A 19,425-nucleotide genomic window follows, 5' to 3' on the forward strand; every position below is an offset into this window, starting at 1 on the left:
ACGGCTGGGAGAGCAGCTGCGGACTCAGCACTGGGCTTCTGCTCAAGGTTAAAAGAAGTCGGGCTGCATTAGCTCTTCCCTGGCCCCCAGTGGAACCACCTCCATTGCCATCCAGTGCTTAATAAGCATATGCTTTGTGTCCTATTGACGTCTGAGGATGACCCAGCGGCCCCAAAGGACTTGGAGTCTTCATTCTTCTGTGCCCCTCACTGATGTTCCCAAACCAGGCTCCCCAAAACATGGAACCCAGGATGGTTCTTGGCACATAGTGGGCACTCAGATATTGATTGGATTAATGTCTGACCTGAAGAGCAAAACACGATGAGGTTAATAACATACTCCTGGCCCCTCTCCTAGACATCCCCTTCTTCTGAGACGTGCCCAGAAGCTTCTGGAGGTGCTTGCCAACCTGGACCTCCCAGGCACTGGGCAGGCAGCTCTAGCCTCTGCCTCCTGTCAGCATAATGCATCCATATTTACAATATGGCAAATTTCATACCCTCCCACCCTCTTTCCTGCATTATTGATGGGCTATGCACTTTTTAAAAATCAATTCGATCAGGGCGTGGAGCTGGAGGTTGGTTGGTGGTGTGGTTTTTTTTTTTTTTTTTTTTTTGTAAAAAAGCCTTTGAAAGTCTGTTCTGTTTTGCTGTTTTGAATAGGAACAGATAAAGCTTTCCCTCTGGTTTCCCTAAGTCAAGCCCAGGGCTAGGTTGGCCATGATTGGCCAGGACTAGGAAAATGTGGTTAAGATGCAAACCCAAGCAAATATAATCCAGTGTCTGTGCAGCCATTGCTAAGCTCTGGCAGCAGATCCGGAGCCTCCTGCTTCGGAGTGGTTCTTCGATACCGCTGCTGCTTGCTTGCCAGCAAACTGGGAAGCGGTGGGAGAGAAGGCAAGGTAAGGTCTGCCTGGTTTATGGGTGCATGTCAGTGGAGCTCTCCTGCTGAACAAGGAGGAAACGAAAGGAAGAGGAGATGGAGATTTCCCTGGCTTTGTCTTCTTGGATGAGGCTTTTAAGGAGTTGAGCCAGGAGTTTGTGGCCAGTTTTGCAGATTTTCTGTTGAGAAGCTACGGCCCTTTTTAGAGACCACTGAACAGCTGGGGCACATTTTTAAAAGCTGGGGATGAAGAAGACCCCTCAGAAAGATGGTATGGGGCAAGACAGAGGTTAAAACCGGCTTTCTGTTGGGATCCATTCGTACTGCTGTCTCTCTAAGACTTAGTTACCGGCCATTGGCTTTCAACCCGGGATTGCAAAACTGCACCCCACCCCACACGGGTTTCTACAGTGATCTTAAAGGGTGCCGAATTAATAAGAACTTGGGGAGGGGATGACTAGTTTTAGGGAAATTTGCTGTCACAGGTGGGGTCACGTTTTCTAGGTGTTCCAGTGTGACAGGAAGTCCCTTTGAGTATGCCCTCTCCTGCATTTGGGGTACCCAGATCTTCTTGATGGCTCAGTCCCTATTCGCAAGTGGAACTACTTTTGGCCTCTAAGACTCAGCCCTAATTAATGAGGGTTTGTTTAGCTTTTACCAGGTTGTCACTTCTCTATCATCAAGGAATGGATTCACTGGCCCTTGTCCCCTTCTCGTAGTTTTAGCATTTGCCTTTAGTGACTGAAATCTAGGGTCTAAAGAAAACCTGAACAAATATTTCCTGGCAGTTCTGAGCACAGGGTGGGGCGAGTTATCAAATTAAATCCTCAAACAGTGGCTGTTCCGCCTCACTGTTCTGCTGTCCTTTCATAACAGCAGACAAAAGGAGTTAGCTTCTGTTTTTGCCGGAGTCCATACTAAACAGCACATAATCTCCAAACCTGGCCTCATCCACCACGGCTCAAGAAAAGAATGGGCAGACATGCACCCCTTAAGCACACAGTCCTTTCTGGATGGGTTTTCATCCTGTGAGAGCCATGGAGCCTGTCCTTTATCCTTGCCTCTTCAGAGCATTCACGGGTCGTGTGTGTCGTTATCAGACGGTAAGCTCCTTGAGAGCAAGAACCAGGTATGCATTTTAATTATACGAAGCCCCTATGTGAACCTGGATACTCCTTCAATGGACATGGCGCAGGATCCACATAGACTTCTCTTTACCACTTCCTCCAGCAACCCAAGGCCAGGCCCCTCCCGGGGGCCTGAGCGCCAGCGGACAAGAGTGCGTCGGCTCCGGGCAGGCCACGCCCACCTCCCCGGTGGGCCCCTGCGCTCTTTGTTCCAGGCCCAGCCCTGCCCTTTTTACTTTCCCTTTTCTTCTGTGAGACACAGGAAATACATTAATCATAAGACAAAAGCAGGATGGATTGTTTGAGTTTTAGGGTAGTTTAAAAGTCTGGAAAGTAAAAGCCCAAAGAAAGATCAAATAGCTGACTGTGGAGAGGAGCTGGGAAGAGTTAGAGGGGATGAGAATGAGAGAAGGCAACCCAACTTAGAATTTTTTTCTGACATCAGCTTTTCTCCCCTGTACCACTGAATTTAGATAAGTTTACAAAGGACTGCGGGACATCAAAATGACTGAAGGCACAGGTTTTAGGATCAGACATGGATTTCATTCTAGTGTGTGATCCTGGGAAAATTATTTAACCTCTCAGAACCTGTGTCCCTACAATGTAAGAATGAAAATATACTCAGCTTATGAGAATTGAGATAACATATAGCAATATAGCAAATCGACCCAGGGCTTAACATTTTTGCCACCCCTTCGGTGACTAACCATGGCTGTTACCAGAGCTCTTAACATGGGAAGTGGCAAGTGGGAAGCAGAACTTCCGGGTGGGGACCCCTGAGCCAGCCAGGCCAACGATGTGACCTCAGACAAGTCATTTCCCCCCGTCACTGCTGTAAAATAGCATAGGATGCACCACAGCACAAGGCAGGATGGCTGGCGAGAGGTTCCTAAGTGATTCAGGAGGAACACTGGGTGAATGTCTGCTGCCGGGCGAGGCCCCAGCCCCTGCCTGCTCTATGGTGTTTCAGCCCGGGGACGACGAGAGCCATGCCTCTGAGCAGTGCCTTCAGGGCTGTGGGCAACGACCCTGGGATCATCACCTGGAGAATCGAGGTGAGCTGTACTGGACGCACACCCTCCTCCTCATCCTGAATCTGGGGGCGGACTCCTGTCACCCAGATCTGCTCCAGGACAGCCCCCTGACCCTCATTAGTCTCTGGCCTGTGGTTCAGGGGCAGTGAGAGGTAGCAAAGTGAACATTTCCCTACCGGTGAGTTTTGCTGGGTGCTCAGAGCAGGTGGGTGGCAGGTGGAGGAAATGTTCTTAGCCTTGGAGAGCAGGGCTCCGAGAAAAATAAGCTTGCCCTTTATTCAGCCATCTGCTCAGTGAGTCTGCACTTCCAGTAAATGCCCTGGAAAGATGGGTGTGGCCAGGGCCCACCCAGGAGACTGATACTCCTGGCTGCTTCTGACAGAAAAATAGGACCTGTCTTCCTCAGAGGGTTCTGGCTCCTGCAAATTAGACTAGGTTTGGGGGCACGGCACAGACAGGGGCACAGCTCATCACTTCTCCCACCGGGACCTGAGCCCCCGCAGCTTACCTTGAGCTCCAGCAATCTATGACTGAGAACCACCCTGCCCTGGGCAGCCCCACCTGCCAGATGTGAGGACCCCCACCCCACCCCCACCCCCACCCCCTGCTCTGAGCTGAGTGGCTGCTGCATAAAACCCAGAGGTGATGCCTCACTCCACTGCCCTCCACTCGGAAGGGGGAGTCACTGCCTCTAGCAAGTGGCTCAGAGCTTGTGAGAGGCCTAGGACACTCCATTTTATTAAAAATCAAGAGATACTAAAAAAATGTATAACAGTTATGGGGTATTTAATATTTTTTAAAGTTTATTTTCAGAGAGAGGAAGAGGGGAGGAGAAAGAAAGGGAGAGAAACATCTGTGTGTGGTTGCCTCTCGCACAAGCCCCAACTGGGGACCTGGCTGCAACCCAGGCATGTGCCCTGACCGGGAATCGAACTGGTGACCTTTTGGTTCTGCAGGCTGGCACTCAGGGCAACATTTTTACATTCACACACATTCTACATAGAAATCATATAAGTATGACTGTGGGTTTACCTCACTTGGAGGTAGTGATGAAAATCTGCATCAGAAGCTATGGGAATAGTCCTCCTGATACCCAGACAGACGTGAAGGTGACAAATCAGCACCCCAACCCAGACTCCAAATATGGGACACTGGGCGTGGAGCCCCTCGCACTGCTGGCACTCACGCCTGAAGCCCCGCAGAATCTTGGCGGTCCATTCCCACAGACCTGGGCCAGCACTGGTGGTCAGAGCCGAACAGTGACTGAGGCAATGGTGCAGCCGCTTGGAGGAGGAGTTGTTCGTGATAGCTCGTAGTCAACTCTTCTCCCTGCAGTCGGCTGGGGCGGCTCTCAGGGCTCCTCACAGTGCAGCAGGACAGGACACGCCAGGCCGCAGGGAGGAGGACAGGGTGAGGACAGGTGCTGGGATGCAGACCGGGCTGTCAAGCTGAGCTCAGAAGCCAGAAGATGGCCACGAGAGCCCTGTAGCTCGCTGCCACACCCTGTAAGATCAGCGGGGACATCTCCCCTACCTTCCCCCTGCTGCCTCTGCCAAACGATGGAGAAGGAAAGAAGGCTTGGGTGGGGGTAGGGAATGGAGCCTGTGCACATTCCTTTCCTTCCAGAAAATGGAGCTGGCACTGGTGCCCCTGAGTGCCCATGGCAACTTCTACGAGGGGGACTGCTACGTCATCCTCTCGGTGAGCTCTGCCCCCCACCCCCACCCTCATCCCCACAAGCTTCTCCCCTGAGCCACGTTCCACTGAGAGATCTGCCACTGATGCTAACCAGGCCCCTGGTATCCATCTCGACTCTTCAGTATGTACAAGACAGGCCTCCAGTTTGATCATTTAAAAAAATTTTTTTAATTTAGTTTTAGAGAGAGGGGAAGGGAGAGAAAAAGAGAGGGAGAGAAACATTGATATGCAAGAGAAACATCAATCAGTTGCCTATCACATGCTATCACATGCCCCAACTGGGGACCTGGCCTGCAACCTAGGCATGTGCCCTGACCGGGAATCGAACCTTCGACCTTTTGTTTTGAGGGACCATACTCAACCAAGTAAGCCACACTGGTCAGGGCCAGTTTGAACATTTTTTAAAGCCATTCTTAGGTGGGGTGCTGTTTAAATTTTGCATCAGAGAGTAGGGGTGAGGCCCTCTGTCTGAAACTGGATAAGTAGCTCATAAGCAGCACATTTCCCTGGGTAAGGGGCAGACCCCAGTTTAAAGTGGGGCAGAGGAAGGCCAGACACACACAAGCCACTTCTGGCCTCACAGTGCTCGTTCTAGTTGAGGAAAGAACACCCCACATAAGCAGCGCCGACGGAGACGCGCAGGTGGGTAGGTCAGCGCTGTGCCGGCTGGGGGAGTGTGGGGCAGTGGGGCAGCAAGGCAAGTCTGCAGCCCACATTGGAAAAGGTCCCCACTGCTCTCCATTTATTTTGAGGACAATAGGCTGTCAACTTTTCCCAAACATGGGGAGGTATTGGGGCTGCCAGAGCCACAGGGCAGGTCTGCACAGGGGCCACTACAGGGAGGGAGAAGGGCCGGAAGCCCCCTAAGCACAGGACACAGGACACTGTGAGGCATTCTCCCCATGCCAGAGGGGCCAGCATCACAAGGGAAGCTGGTCCCCGACCTGACTGATCTCTCTGGTCGCATCCCAGACCCGGAGAGTGGGTGGTCTCCTCTCCCAGGACATCCACTTCTGGATCGGGAAGGACTCCTCTCTGGATGAGCAGAGCTGCGCGGCCATCTACACCACACAGCTGGACGACTACCTGGGGGGCAGCCCCGTGCAGCACCGAGAGGTCCAGTACCACGAGTCCGACACCTTCCGCGGCTACTTCAAGCAGGGTATCATGTGAGTGGTTACATACAGAGCAAGGACAAAAACGGCAGTTTACCAAAAGGAAACCCAAAGGGCCAATAAGTATAAGACGAACGTAATCAAAGAAATGCAAATCAAAACAAAGCTATCATTTCCACCTACTAGAGCAGCACAAATTTGAGAGCTGGGTGGTGCCAAGAGTTGGCAGGGTTGTGGGGAATAGGAGCCCTTGTGCCTTGCTGGGGGCGGGGAGGGCTGGCACAGCATTCCAAAGAGTAATCTGCCCCTGAGGCAGATCCCACTTCTGGGGAGGGGGGAGCCGTATAACTCGAAGGAATTTTCACAGGCCCATCACAGGCCCAGCTCCATAAGGGCACAGGAACCAGAGTGTTCCCAGCAGTATCACTAGGGGCAGTGGAAGCTGCAGGCAGTGTAGAAGCCTGTCGCAGGGAGACTGGTTGGGAGACACTCCATGACACCAAGGAGGACCACGCAGGAGCTGGAAGCAACAGATTAGATACACACCTAACATGTAGACAGAGCTTAAATTCACGGTGTTTAGTGAACATCGTGTGAAGGCCAGGGCATCGCTAACGCGTCTGCTGCGGCCACTGGGCGTGTGCCTCTCTCCCAGTTGCACACGGTCCCCCCCAGTTCCCAGAACAAGCTCTTTCGAGCGATGGGTCAGTCTTCACCACCGGTGTTTCCTCTGTGTTGAGCACAGTTCCTTGTTCTTGGTTCCTATCCCTCTTCCTACCTCTGCTGGAATGCTACCCCTTCTGAGAAGACTGCCCTGACCACCCTGTCAAAAAGTCCATCACTGTGTCTGCTTCTGTGGCAGCAATTACTACCATCTAGATTGACCTTGCTTATTTCCTGTCGCCACCCACACGGGCAGAGACTGCGTCTGTGTCATGCACCCCTGCCTCCCCATACCTAGCACAGGCAGGGGCTCAGTAAATAACCAAACGGATGTTCCCTTAGCTACAAGAAGGGGGGTGTGGCCTCTGGGATGAAGCACGTGGAGACCAACAGCTACGATGTGAAGCGGCTGTTACACGTGAAGGGGAAGAGAAACATAAGGGCCACTGAGGTAAGTCCTGCCCACCCTCTGTTCTGGGCCCAGGGCCTCCACCTGGCACCTAAGAATTCCTCCTGAATAATATCTGCCTCCAGGTGGAAATGAGCTGGGACAGTTTTAACCGAGGTGATGTCTTCTTGCTGGACCTTGGGAAGGTAATCATCCAGTGGAATGGCCCAGAGAGCAACAGCGGGGAGCGCCTAAAGGTACAGCTCTCTCCAGTCTGCCCGCTCTCTCCTGTCCCCCAGGCCTGGCCGCAGGGCTTGGCTGTCTCCGGTACTTTCCCTTCCTCCTTCCTCACTGGCCGTTCCCTGATATTCAAGGCGGACCCCTGCCTTGGAGTAGAATCTGTCTGAGAAAGAGGCTAAGGGTGTGAGTCTGTGGTCCCCCCCCGCCACCCCCCCCCCCTGCCGGGATCCTTAGCATCAGAATAACTCCGGTCTGGGAAGGAGGCTGCTCCTCCCAAAGGCTGCAGGCAGAAAGGGGCAGGGGCAGAGGAGCTGAGTGTTTGCATGGCTTTCTCCGACAGGCTATGCTTCTGGCAAAGGATATTCGGGACAGGGAGCGAGGGGGCCGTGCTGAAATCGGCGTGATCGAGGGAGACAAGGAGGCAGCGAGCCCAGAGCTGATGAAGGTCCTTCAGGACACCCTCGGCCGACGTTCTATTATCCAGCCTGCGGTCCCGGATGAGATCATAGATCAGCAGCAGAAATCAAACATCGTGTTATATCAGTGAGTAAACCTGGCTGCTGGTTGGAAGCCGGGGCAGGGGGAAGGTGTCCCCTAGAACACTAGGCACTTCTGCTTCGCTCCTCATTTTGGGTGGAGTCTGGCTTTCTTTTAGTCATTTTCAAATGCAGTTTCTAGAGAGAGCTTGGTGTTCTGATTCGAGGAGGAAGCTGCCATCTGTTCTCATCAGCAACTCTTCCTGGTCTCTTGGGGAAACTGTTCCTTTACTTGGATCTGTCCATGCCCAAGGATGTGGGTGGGGCAATGTGTGGAGAGAGACACAGAAGTCTCCTCTAGAGAACAGAGTCCCTCACATTCCTGTCTGCATTCAAGCCACGCCTATCACAGGAAGCCAAGCTCCACACAGAAACTCCATACTAAAATGAAGCCAGGAAAATACCAAATGACTATGAAATGCTTTGCAGAAGAGAAGGCACAGGCTAACCTCTCCCTTTTCCAGTGTCTCGGACTCAGATGGGCAGCTGGCGGTCAGCGAGGTAGCAAAGAGGCCTCTGGTCCAGGATTTACTGAACCACGATGTGAGTAGAGCTTGGGTGCACTTGGCGTGGGCTGATCAGACCTGGCTTCAGAGGCAGGCCCTGAGCAAAGTGTAAGCATCTCATCCCTGCCTGCTTCAGGACTGCTACATCCTGGACCAGAGTGGGTCCAAGATCTACGTGTGGAAAGGAAGAGGAGCCACAAAAGCTGAGAAACATATGGCCATGTCTACAGCCCTGGTAGGAGCTACAGATGTGCCATACTGTCCAAAAATCATGTCACAGATACTTCAGATGTGCTCAGAGAGCTATACTAGGCATTTGAGCATGTAACATTGCAGCTATATACATGGACTTTGGTGTCAGACAAACTGGGATTCAAATCCAGGTTTAATACCATCTCCTGGGGTTGTTGCCAGGATTAAATAACATTTGTAAAGCATTCAGAAAGTTCCTGGTAGATGTTTCTATTATTATGTTTTAAAGACTTTATTTACTTTTAGAGAGAGGGGAAAGCAGAAAGAGAGGGAAACATCAATGTATGAGAGAAACATTGATCAGTTGCACGCCCCCCAACTGGGGACCGGGTCCGCAACCCAGACATGTGCCCTGACCGGGAATCAAACTGGTGACCTTTCCGATTGCAGGACTATGCCCAACCCACTGAGCCACACCAGTCAGGGCAGTGGATGTTATTAGTGAAAGGGACAGACACTACTTATCAAGGTTAATGGCCTGTCCTCAAAGGGTTTGTGATATGGTGCAGACCCACGCAGGTGAGCCCAGCAGGACGCACTCGACAGAGCAGTAAATGGACAAACGCATGTGATACAAAGTCAGCAGAATACATGAGTGTTGAAAGAACAGAGTAAAGAGGGTCGTGGAAAAAAAACTTAGTAATAACCATGACAGGCCAATAGAGAGATGAGAAAATGTTCAGCTCAGTCCTTTCCTTGAGTCAGGTAAGTTTGTCCCTAGACAGAAGTGAGTCAGAATTTGACTCAGTCCCAAAAGGGAGCAAGGGAGCAATCCTACCAACTGGCTTCAAAGGGCTGACTCACCAGCCAAGCAAAGAACTCAGAGCATTCCCTGACTGACCTGCCTTTCGGGGCTGGGGTGTTGTCCACAGAACTTCATCAAGTTGAAGGGCTACCCCAGCAGCACCAACGTGGAGACGGTCAACGATGGCGCTGAGTCGGCCATGTTCAAGCAGCTGTTTCAGAAGTGGACGGTGAAGGAGCAGACCACAGGCCTGGGGAAAACATTCAGCATTGGTAAAATCGGTAAGATTGCCCCGAAGTGTCTTCTCGCTGCTGGGGCTCTGGAAAGGCAGGCATGGATGCTTGCCACTCACTTGGCTTCTCCCAACCGCTTCTCGAGCAGCTAAAGTTTTCCAAGATAAATTTGATGTGACTCTGCTGCACACCAAACCAGAGGTAGCTGCCCAGGAAAGAATGGTGGACGATGGCGATGGAAAAGTTGAGGTGAGCCTCATGACCCCCATCTCAGGGCCGACAAGCAGCACTGGCCCTCCTGGCTGTCCTGCGGTAGAGGAGGGGGCCGGGGACCCTGGGTCCGCTTTGCTTTCACCTTCATCTCCAGTGCCTAGGAGTATTCACCAGGAGGTGTCCTGGTCTGCAGTTTTCCCATGATTCTTCAGGGAAGTGAAAGGCAGAAACCCCAGTGAGCTGTCAATACCTCACCTGGCAGGTCTATTCAAATCACCTCCAAGCTGTGATGGGGAGGCACCCCACCAGGGACAATCCAGTTCTCCTACAGATTCAAATTATGCAAATGTGATGTGATAAGCCCTTACCACTGGGAAAGCGGCACCAGAGTGGGCAGAGGACTTTGAGAGGATTGACTTTAGTGCCTCACTTGAGGATTCTCTGCTAAGCATGACTCCACCAGACCCCGTTCCCACAGGCAGCTGTCTCTTCAAATAGGACCCCCAGCACTGGGGAACTGTGTCTCCTTCTATGCCCAGGTCTGGAGAATTGAAAACCTGGAGCTGGTCCCCGTGGAGCAGGAGTGGTATGGATTCTTTTATGGGGGAGATTGCTACCTGGCTCTCTACACATATGAGGTTTACGGGAAGCTGCGTTACATCCTGTACATCTGGCAGGTAGGCCCGGGGCAGGCCCTCAGCTTTCAGAGAGGGGGCTTCCTCTGGCCACAGAGCTGGGACAGGGGCAGCAGGGCCCATTCTTCCTGTCACCACCGCAGGGCCGCCACGCCTCACAGGACGAGCTGGCAGCCTCGGCATACCAGGCGGTGGAGGTGGATCAGAAGTTGGAGGGGGCCCCTGTGCAGGTTCGGGTTACCATGGGGAAGGAACCACGCCACTTCATGGCCATCTTCAAAGGAAAGCTGGTTATTTTTGAGGTGAGAACCCTCAGATAAAGTTACACCGTGAGCTAGAATGCTCAGAACTAAGCCCGCCAGCAGGGGCTACGGTGGAGGGGGAGGGGGAGCAGGCCTTGAGGCTGACATGGACAAGGGGTTAATCTAAGACACTAAAGTGAATCCCAACTGCCCAGGACTTCAAGTCCAAACCACTGCCTAATTAATGTTCAAAGCCTTTCACAATCTGAGCCATATTACCTGTGCAGGTGCACCACCCTCAGCTCCCCAGGCTACACACCCCACTCGTCAGGTGGGTCTCCTCACTAGCCCTCACACGCGCTACGTCATGGCCTGCCCGCCTCCCTCAGCACATGTGTCCCTTCAGATTCAAGTCCCACTTCTCCCCGGAAGCCCTAGCGGAAGCGCTGCAAAAAATGCACGATGTGCTTGATACACACAAGTCTGCGGTCAAGTCCTACTCTTGCCATTTATTAGCCAGGTTTCTAAGCCTCAGTTTCCCCACCTGCACTATGGGATAATACCGTCACAGTTATTTGGAGGACCAATGAAATGATGTACACAGGCACCAGCCACAAAGTCTGGCACAGAGCAGACATCTCAGAATGAAAGCTAACATCACCGACACCATAACTCTAGCTCACCTGACCACTGCCAGTCAGCCTACAACACGGGTGGCAAACACAAGGCCCACAGGCAGAACCCGGCCCTCCACCTTGTTTTATCTGGCACGGCACCTTGCTTCTACCTGGTGGCAGCGCCAAGCTCCTTGTACCTAGTTAAGGGTAGCTACATTTACACAGTCCTAAAATTATACTCGGCCCTTTGAAGGCAGCTTCGAGGCTGACATGGCCCCCAGTAAAAATAAGTTGGACACCCCTGGCCTACAAGCTCTTAAAGGGATGCATTTGAGATGGTCTCCACAACAGCCAGCCCAGCGCCCTGCTCACGTGGTGCACCTTAAATCCAGTCTATGCTTCTCTTGTTCTCTCCAGGGTGGGACTTCCCGGAAGGGAAATGCCGAGCCCGAACCTCCAGTAAGGCTCTTCCAGATTCAAGGAAATGAGAAATCTAACACCAAGGCAGTGGAGGTTTCAGCCTTAGCCTCCTCCCTGAACTCCAATGACGTCTTTCTGCTGCGGACCCAGGCAGAGCACTACCTGTGGTATGGCAAGGTAGGACGGCAGGGCCCTGTGCTCATGGTGGCCCTGCATCACCCTCCAGTCAGCCTAGAGTGGGCTGGATCTTCAAAAGGGCTGTGACTTCCCTACAACTAGGCCTCCAATTAAAGTCAATGACAGCACTGCTCACTCATACCCCAGAGATACATCCTGAACTTCTTCTACATGGACAGGGGCTGAGTAAGGCAATCTTCCCACACCAATTTGGTGGATTATAACAGGACAAGCATTACCACTGAACAAAAACACTAAAAATACAATTTTGTCAATTTGGACTGCATCTGCATTAAAAAGCACTTAATTGTTTTACAAAAGAGAATTAAACAGGGAAAGATGCTCCACATCATTAGTCATTAGGGAAATGTAAGTGAACCCAGTGAGATGCACACTCACTAGAACGGCTGAGAAAACTGACTGTATCAAGTGCACATGAGGATGCGGAGCAACAGGCGCTCTCATGCTGCTGGTGGGAATGCGAATATGGCCTTGGAAAAACCATGCTTCTTATAAAACGTGCACTTACCACATGATCCAACAGTCCCACGCCTGGGCATTTTCCCGAGTGAAATAAAAAACTCTTCACACAAAAACCTGGACACACATGCTTATAGCACATAGCACAAACACTGGAAGCAGCTCAGCTGAAGAGTGGACAAATACAGTGTGACAGCCACACAGTGGAACACGACTCGGCAACACAAAGAACAGTCGGTCATACCCGCAGCTACATGGTGGGCACTAGGTGGAAGAAGCCAGATCCCCAGGCCACGTAGTATACGATTCCATTATGACTTCCTGCAAAAGGCAAAACTGTTGTGACGGAGACAGAGCAGTGGGTGCCAGAGGTTAAGGATTTGGAAGTGCGTAGCCTGGGCGAATTTTTTGCAGGGGTGAGGTGACTGTTCTGATTCTTTGTGGTGGTGGTAACCTGATTCTATGTCAAGACTCATAGAACTGTATGCCAAAAAGAGTGAATTTTCTTGTAATTTAAAAAATAAGTTTACACTTTTCTCTTAAAAAAATTAAAAGTAGGTGCTAAAATTTCAACTGCAACCAAAACAAAGGCGCCCCTTGTCAACACGCATCGTGAGTTGGAGTCCAGTGCTGTTCTTTGCCACCACACCGCCCCCCCTTACCCCAACCTTCCCAGCACTAGAACAAGCCTGTTCCCCAGCAGAAGGTACTATGGCTTGGTAGCTGACCCTGGCTACATGAAGCGATTAGCCTCAGCAGCTTTTTCCCCACATCAACGCGGTCACGTGCGGCTAACACCTGTGTTCTCCTCACCCTACTCTCAGGGCTCTAGCGGGGATGAGCGGGCCATGGCTAAGGAACTGGCCAGGCTTCTCTGTAATGGCACCGAGGACACTGTGGCTGAGGGCCAGGAGCCCCCAGAGTTCTGGGACCTGCTAGGAGGGAAAACTCCCTATGCCAGTAACAAAAGGTATGGGACCACAGCATCCCCTCCTCCTGGCTCCCCCTGCCTTCCACACTTGTGAACTGCACACGATTTCTAAGCAGCTCAGTTCCTCCAAACGGACTGTATTGCAGACTACAGCAGGAAATCCTAGATGTCCAGTCCCGTCTCTTTGAATGTTCCAATAAGACCGGCCGGTTCACTGTCACTGAGATCACAGACTTTACCCAGGATGACCTGAACCCAGACGATGTGATGCTCCTGGATACCTGGGACCAGGTAAGACACAGCCAGAGTGCTTAGAACAAATGATCTAAGCTCCTCAGAGTTTTGATTATTTTTATGTAACTCTCCTGCCAAGATAAACCCAAGGAAACCCAAGTCAATCAAACAATGGTCGGTGGCGATCAGCGAAAAAGCCTGCTTTTTGTCAGGGCTGGAGAACAGAATGCTGTTTAAAACACACCACCCTGGAGTTTTCCCACCTCGCTCTGGGAAAATCAGGTCACCCTATCACCAGGCACTTCTTTGTCTCAGGATCAACAGCAGTCGGGGCCACACCCAGAGATATGGGCCTTTTAGGTCCAAAGGGGTGAAAAGGGGACACCTTCAAGGCAACCCCTCCCGACATCCGACATCCGTCTTCCACTCAGCTCAGCAAACACATTCAGCACCTCCTGTTGTGGTCGCTGCGCTAGGCATGCGGCCACCAAGGTGAAGAGTGCCACCCCGCTCCCAGACGTCACAGGTTGACGGAGGGAGGGGGAACACAGACGCATCACTTTATGACGGAGGTACACACCAAGGTGCCAAGGGAGCACAGCTGAGCGGCTCAGGGTGACTTCCTGAAGAAGACGGCTCCGGGGCTGACTCTCAAAGGGTAATCACTAGACACTCATCAGGTAAAGAGAGCGTTCCGTGCAAAGGAAATAGCACAAGGAAAAGCAAGTTACAAAACAGTCTAGTATACAAGGAACTACAAATAACATTATCAGAACATAAGGTAGAGTTAAAACCCTAGAGATGCGCTGAAGAAGGAAGCATGGACCTTACCTACCCTGTGAAGAAGTTTGAGATTTATCCTGAGAAGCTACTGAGTTTAGGCAGGTAAGTGACGAGGTCAGACTGCGCTTTAGGTTGAGCCTTCCAGCAAGAGTAGGAGAGGGGTGGTGGGGTGGGAACAAGAGGAGCCGGGCGGGCCTGCCTAGGGCGATGGAGTAGGGATGGAGGGGCAGTGACAGGTCTGGTGAAGGCACAGGAGGCAGACTGGCCGGCCTTGGTAACTCACTGGATATGGGCGGCTCCTACGGCGACTCCCTGGTTACCGCCTCAGGAATGACTGGGTGGGCGCCATTCACTAAAAATGAAGACAGACACCATTTAGAAAAGAGCTCCATTTTGGGGTGTTAATATTTGAGTTGCTTGAAGACAGCCAAGAGGAGGTGTTTTTGGAAGAAGGTGGATTTAGGAAGTTGAGGTTCAGAGAAAGAGCTCAGGACTAGAGATGCAGGCATGGGAGATACACGTGGCAATTAAAACCTCAAGATGATTCTGAGCACAGCTTCCTCTGCTGAGTCTGTGAATTGCTGAGGGGTGAGAGGGCAGTGTTTATTGTCTGGTACATAGTGCCTGTTAAGAGCACATTAATGAATATTCACTCTCGCCCACGACAGGTGTTCTTGTGGATTGGGGCTGAGGCCAATGCCACAGAGAAGGAGAGGGCCCTTGCTACAGCCCAGGAGTACCTGCACACGCACCCCGGTGGCCGAGACCCTGATACACCAATCCTGATCATTAAACAGGGGTTCGAGCCTCCCATCTTCACAGGCTGGTTCTTGGCCTGGGACTCTCATCTTTGGAGCGTAAGAACACAGCTAGTGGGGAAGCTGTTCTAAGCATCAGGGAGCTCAGCGGGAAGGCGGGGCACTGAAGGGCTCAGTAAATCCAAGTCCACATTCCCCTTACTCCCTGTCCCCTGCCTGCTTTCTACTTTTCTCCCCCTCCCCACGCTCCAGAGCACTAAGTCGTCACAGAAGTCACAGCTTGTTTCAGGAATCAGCAGCCTGCACGGGTGATGATGTTTGGAAAGTACACCCACACACACCTTTCTAGCGTTACCACCGTCCTCACAGCTAGGATGAACACTGCTTCCCATGTGACGGATGAAGGAGCTTATGGAAGTTATCTGTCTCAAGTCACAATTAAGCCAATTTTCTGACTCCTACTCAACTGCTCTGTCTTAAGTCTTGTAGGGAGAACTGAGGGGCCACGAGCAAAGCAGCATATTGTTTACGTGCCCAGTCCTGCATGGGCCTGGAAGGGAGATTTTCCTCTGTGCTTATCCCTGAAATGTCCCGTGATTCCTAGTGTTTTGGCTTTTCTCAAGGGTACAGACGACCTGAGACGGCACACTAGGACATGAGGAATACCACTAGACCTCAGGTGCATGGGCAGCACCTCACCTTATGTTTCCTGTCTCTTCTTTTCAGGCAGGGAAATCATATGAACAGTTAAAAGAAGAGCTGGGAGACGCTGCTGCTATCACAAGAATCACTGCTGTGAGTTTCTTAGAGGAGCAAGTCACACAGGCAACTAGAGCCCGAGAGAAAGAGCGGATGAAGTCGATGCTGCATGGGTGAAACCCCTTCATGTCCTTCTTAGTGTCACTCTAGTGGTCCATTCTGATATGAAGGTTGTTTCAACCAGAAGAAAAGCAGGTCTCAGAGCCCACTTTACTGCCCTCCAGAATTCAGAACAGACTAGCTGTTTAAACACACACACACACACACACACCCCAAAAACTAATTTTATTATTCAACTCTGTCATTCAGGACAGATTCAATTTACTGGCAGCCTTTTTCGGAAGTAATAAGTTTCTAACCCAAATGATAACGTGCATTAGTTTCTGACAGTGGAGTCCACAGAAATTCAGGTCATTACCCCTGTTTCAGTGGCCACAAGTAGAGCTGCTGGCCAGGAATTCGACAGCAATTGAACCTCGAGATGAGTGCATGGTACCAGCTGTCCAAACCAAGTGGCAGTTTTGTCCTTTGTGCTCTACAAACTCAAGATTCCAAAGTTAATGGTGATGTAGCATCTTTAAAATGTATTGAGAAAAAGTATGATGTCAATTTAAAGTCACGTAAAGGCTGGAAATGTAAAGCCTAAGGGAAGTGCCAGGAGAAGGGATGTGATCACAGTATTTGAATACGATTTAAGCACAGCATTTATGCCAAACTGGCTCTGCGGGATCTGCCTTAGACGCACACGGTCGGCTTTCCCAAGGGCTGCAAAATCTGAGTACTTTAGATTCCCAGATGACTCTGACATGCAGCCAGGTTTGGGAACAACTGTTCTAAAAGATAATTACAAAAGGTAAAGTGGTATAAACCAAAATTTTAATATTATATACACAGAACTTCAAATGCAGAGACCTGAACAGTTTTTATCTTATCTTACCTAGGACATGAGGAATACAGCTCTCTCCCTGAATTCTGAGAAAAACTGTTACCCTGTAGAAGTTCTATTGAAAAGTCAGAATCAAGAGTTGCCCGAGGATGTGGACCCTGCCAAAAAGGAAGTGAGTAGCTGAAGGAACTATGTCGGATATAAGTGGAGCTCTCTGTGAGTAAATCACCTGTCTCAGTGTGTGGCCCAGGGCAGTTCTGGAGCACCATAAGCACTCAGCAGACACCCGAGCTGCCCAGTAGCTCAAGCCAAACACCCAGGGCTCCCCCCTGATACTTTCTCCTCACCCCCTACATGGATCCATCAGCTGGCCTCCGTCCACTCCTCTCCATCCACTCCTCTCCGTCCCTCTACTGTCAGTCTGGTCAGGCCATCACGGGCTACTGCAACAGTCCTCCACCTGGTCTCCACACCACCCCTGTAGTCTATTCCCCACATAACCACCAATGGGGTTTTAAAACAGATGACACTTGTATTTGAAACACCTTGAATGGCTTCCTACTGCACTTAGAGAAGAATCCAAAGTCCTCTCCATGGCCTCCAAGGCCCTCCCCAGTCTGACACCGGCCCCTCCGTTTCCATCTCACACACCACTGCCCTCTTCGCCAGCCCCCCTCAGCCAGTGGCTGCCTTTCCTCCAACGTGCTGGCTCGTGCGGGCCTTTGAGCCTTCACACTTCCTACTGCTCCAGCTGGAAAACCCCAACAGAGCCAACACCTCCTCGTGATTCAGGTCTCAGCTCCAAGGTCTCCTTCCCAGGAAAGACTTCCCTGACCACCCTACCTAACGCTGCTTCCCGCACCGCTCCCCATCCACCCGCCCCCTTATCCGTGTTTGTCGTCTGTCGTTCCCTTTCCCTCTAGTAATGTCCTTAAGAGCAAGGACTTGATCTGTCTTGTTCACTACCATATTCTCAGCTTTTCACCTCCTAACACAGTGCCTGGCAGATCACAGACACTTCTTAAATTTTGGTAGAATGAATTAACATATTCACGTTGAATGAATGGTATTCTCCCTTTAGAGGATTTGATTTGGGAAAGGTCTCTAGATTTTCTACGTCTTATCTAACCGACCCTTGAGTACTGGACTACAACTTTCTTGAAAACAGAAGTTATATCTTAATTTTACTTGGACAGAAAATATTCATTAAACATCAATAAATAAATGGTAGCATTTTATGCTCTTGAGATCTTGTATTTGAAAATATCTGCATAAAAATGGCAGATAAGGGCATAAAGCAAGGAAAACAGTCACTCAATTTAGTTCTCCATTTAGCCAAAACCTAATGTCTAGAATTCACATATAACATATATCCCGTTTCTTGTCCTTCTGACAAGAAACTGGTGCTAGGTGAGGCTGTGAGAGCAGTGAATCCAGTCAGTTCTTCCACAGGCCAAGACAGGACCCTACAACCCGAGGGACTCCCTAACGAGTAACTGAGGTCTGTCACAGACTCTTCTGAACATTTGTTCCACACCCCCTTTAAGGACCGACTCCTCTGAGCCCCGCTCTCCCCAGTTCTGTTGGCAGTGCTAGGGGCCGTGTCTTTCTTCTAACCAGACACTCTGTTTTCTCTTAGGACTACCTCTCTGAACAGGACTTTGTTTCTGTGTTTGGAATCACACGAAAGCAGTTTGCTGCTCTGCCTGGCTGGAAACAGCTCCAAATGAAGAAAGAGAAGGGGCTTTTCTAAGGCGAGATAGCATGCACCTGGACCTACTGCAAGACCACAGGACAGAGCCGACAGTTGCCAATATCGGGAAAGAGTTTATCTGCCAATTGTTGCCTAACATTCAGCTGCTTAATTTAGATAAGTAGGGTCTAAAATCACAGCATGTTCTCCATTTTTCTCAGCCCTGTATTCCTTATATTTTATACACCTAAAACACTAATTATCCATTTTGATTTTTGTGGCTTTCTGGCTAAAGCCTTAGCAGAAAGCTCATGAAAACTACATGAATCTAGCGAAGTCAAAAGTAAGAGGACAAAAAATAAAAGTTTACATATCCTTGAGTGAGGATTTAAAAAAAAACAACCCATAAAAACAGCAACAATAACAACAAAAACACACTAAGTTTAAAGTGTTTATTAAGGCAAAAACCTAAGTTTTCAATTTGAAAGAATGGTATTTCCAAAACCTATTTAACCTACAAATCACTGAAGTGAATCACATGTATATTCCAAAGCCAAAATCCAAATGCCCAGATCTGTATGTGTCAGAGCTTTTTAACTCTTCAAATAAAGATACCTGTATGAGCAAAAGGGAGTATTTTCCAGCATTAGAGGTGTGCCTATTGCAGTAATTTTTTGATGTACTGTGGGAAGAAATGTCTCAGTACTAGGGGAGTAAACAGGCACTACTGAGTGAGCTCTCTGGAAAACCGGACCATTGTAATTTCTGTTTCTGGCACAAGAATGCCAAAATCTGCTTTACAGCTGTCCAGGAAACCTCAGTCCCCACCCGCCCACGCCCCATTATCCAAAAGAGAAACAGGGTCATGTGTTATTAATTTCAGTAACGAGGCCACAACCAGTGTGTATGCCACTGCAGAGAGCCTTCAAAGCACACCACAGACATCAGCAAGTGAACCACATTTTCCAAACAACTCTGAGTTTGAGTCAACAATTCCCAAAGATTCCATGTGGCAGGAGTAATGTAACTGGGATGTTCCAGGAGAGAAGCACAGTCCAAAGCATCACAAGAGAGTCCATGCACAGAAGAAAGACAGGATGAGTCAGAATTTGTAGAGACGCCATGATAAATCTCTGCTGATGGGCGCATGTTGCTGCCCGTCTGCCCAGACACTGTCG

At 50.4% G+C, this 19,425-nt stretch overlaps 1 protein-coding gene across 1 annotated transcript; it reads left to right on the forward strand.

Moving 5' to 3' along the window:
• The first annotated feature begins 52 nt into the window (after positions 1 to 52).
• On the forward strand, positions 53 to 18,724 carry AVIL (advillin). The gene is made up of 19 exons (XM_028533318.2): positions 53 to 3,064; positions 4,670 to 4,744; positions 5,714 to 5,910; positions 6,862 to 6,970; positions 7,054 to 7,164; positions 7,488 to 7,690; positions 8,148 to 8,226; positions 8,326 to 8,424; positions 9,314 to 9,467; positions 9,568 to 9,668; positions 10,172 to 10,309; positions 10,411 to 10,569; positions 11,544 to 11,723; positions 13,028 to 13,173; positions 13,281 to 13,425; positions 14,820 to 15,008; positions 15,636 to 15,704; positions 16,610 to 16,726; positions 18,194 to 18,724. Exons 1-19 carry the CDS (start codon positions 2,999 to 3,001, stop codon positions 18,305 to 18,307), a joined length of 2,451 nt encoding a protein of 816 aa, XP_028389119.1. The 5' UTR covers positions 53 to 2,998; the 3' UTR covers positions 18,308 to 18,724.
• Positions 18,725 to 19,425: the final 701 nt, after the last annotated feature.

Source organism: Phyllostomus discolor, chromosome 2 (genome assembly GCF_004126475.2).
Source record: "Phyllostomus discolor isolate MPI-MPIP mPhyDis1 chromosome 2, mPhyDis1.pri.v3, whole genome shotgun sequence".
Classification (NCBI taxonomy): Eukaryota; Metazoa; Chordata; class Mammalia; order Chiroptera; family Phyllostomidae; genus Phyllostomus; species Phyllostomus discolor.

Excerpts from the sequence above, each read along its gene's own strand:
- AVIL (XM_028533318.2), top strand. The coding sequence starts at position 2,999 with ATGCCTCTGAGCAGTGCCTTCAGGGCTGTGGGCAACGACCCTGGGATC. Across the intron at positions 9,669-10,171 it reads ATGGCGATGGAAAAGTTGAG|GTCTGGAGAATTGAAAACCT; the intron begins GTGAGCCTCATG and ends TTCTATGCCCAG. Across the intron at positions 13,174-13,280 it reads CCCTATGCCAGTAACAAAAG|ACTACAGCAGGAAATCCTAG; the intron begins GTATGGGACCAC and ends ACTGTATTGCAG.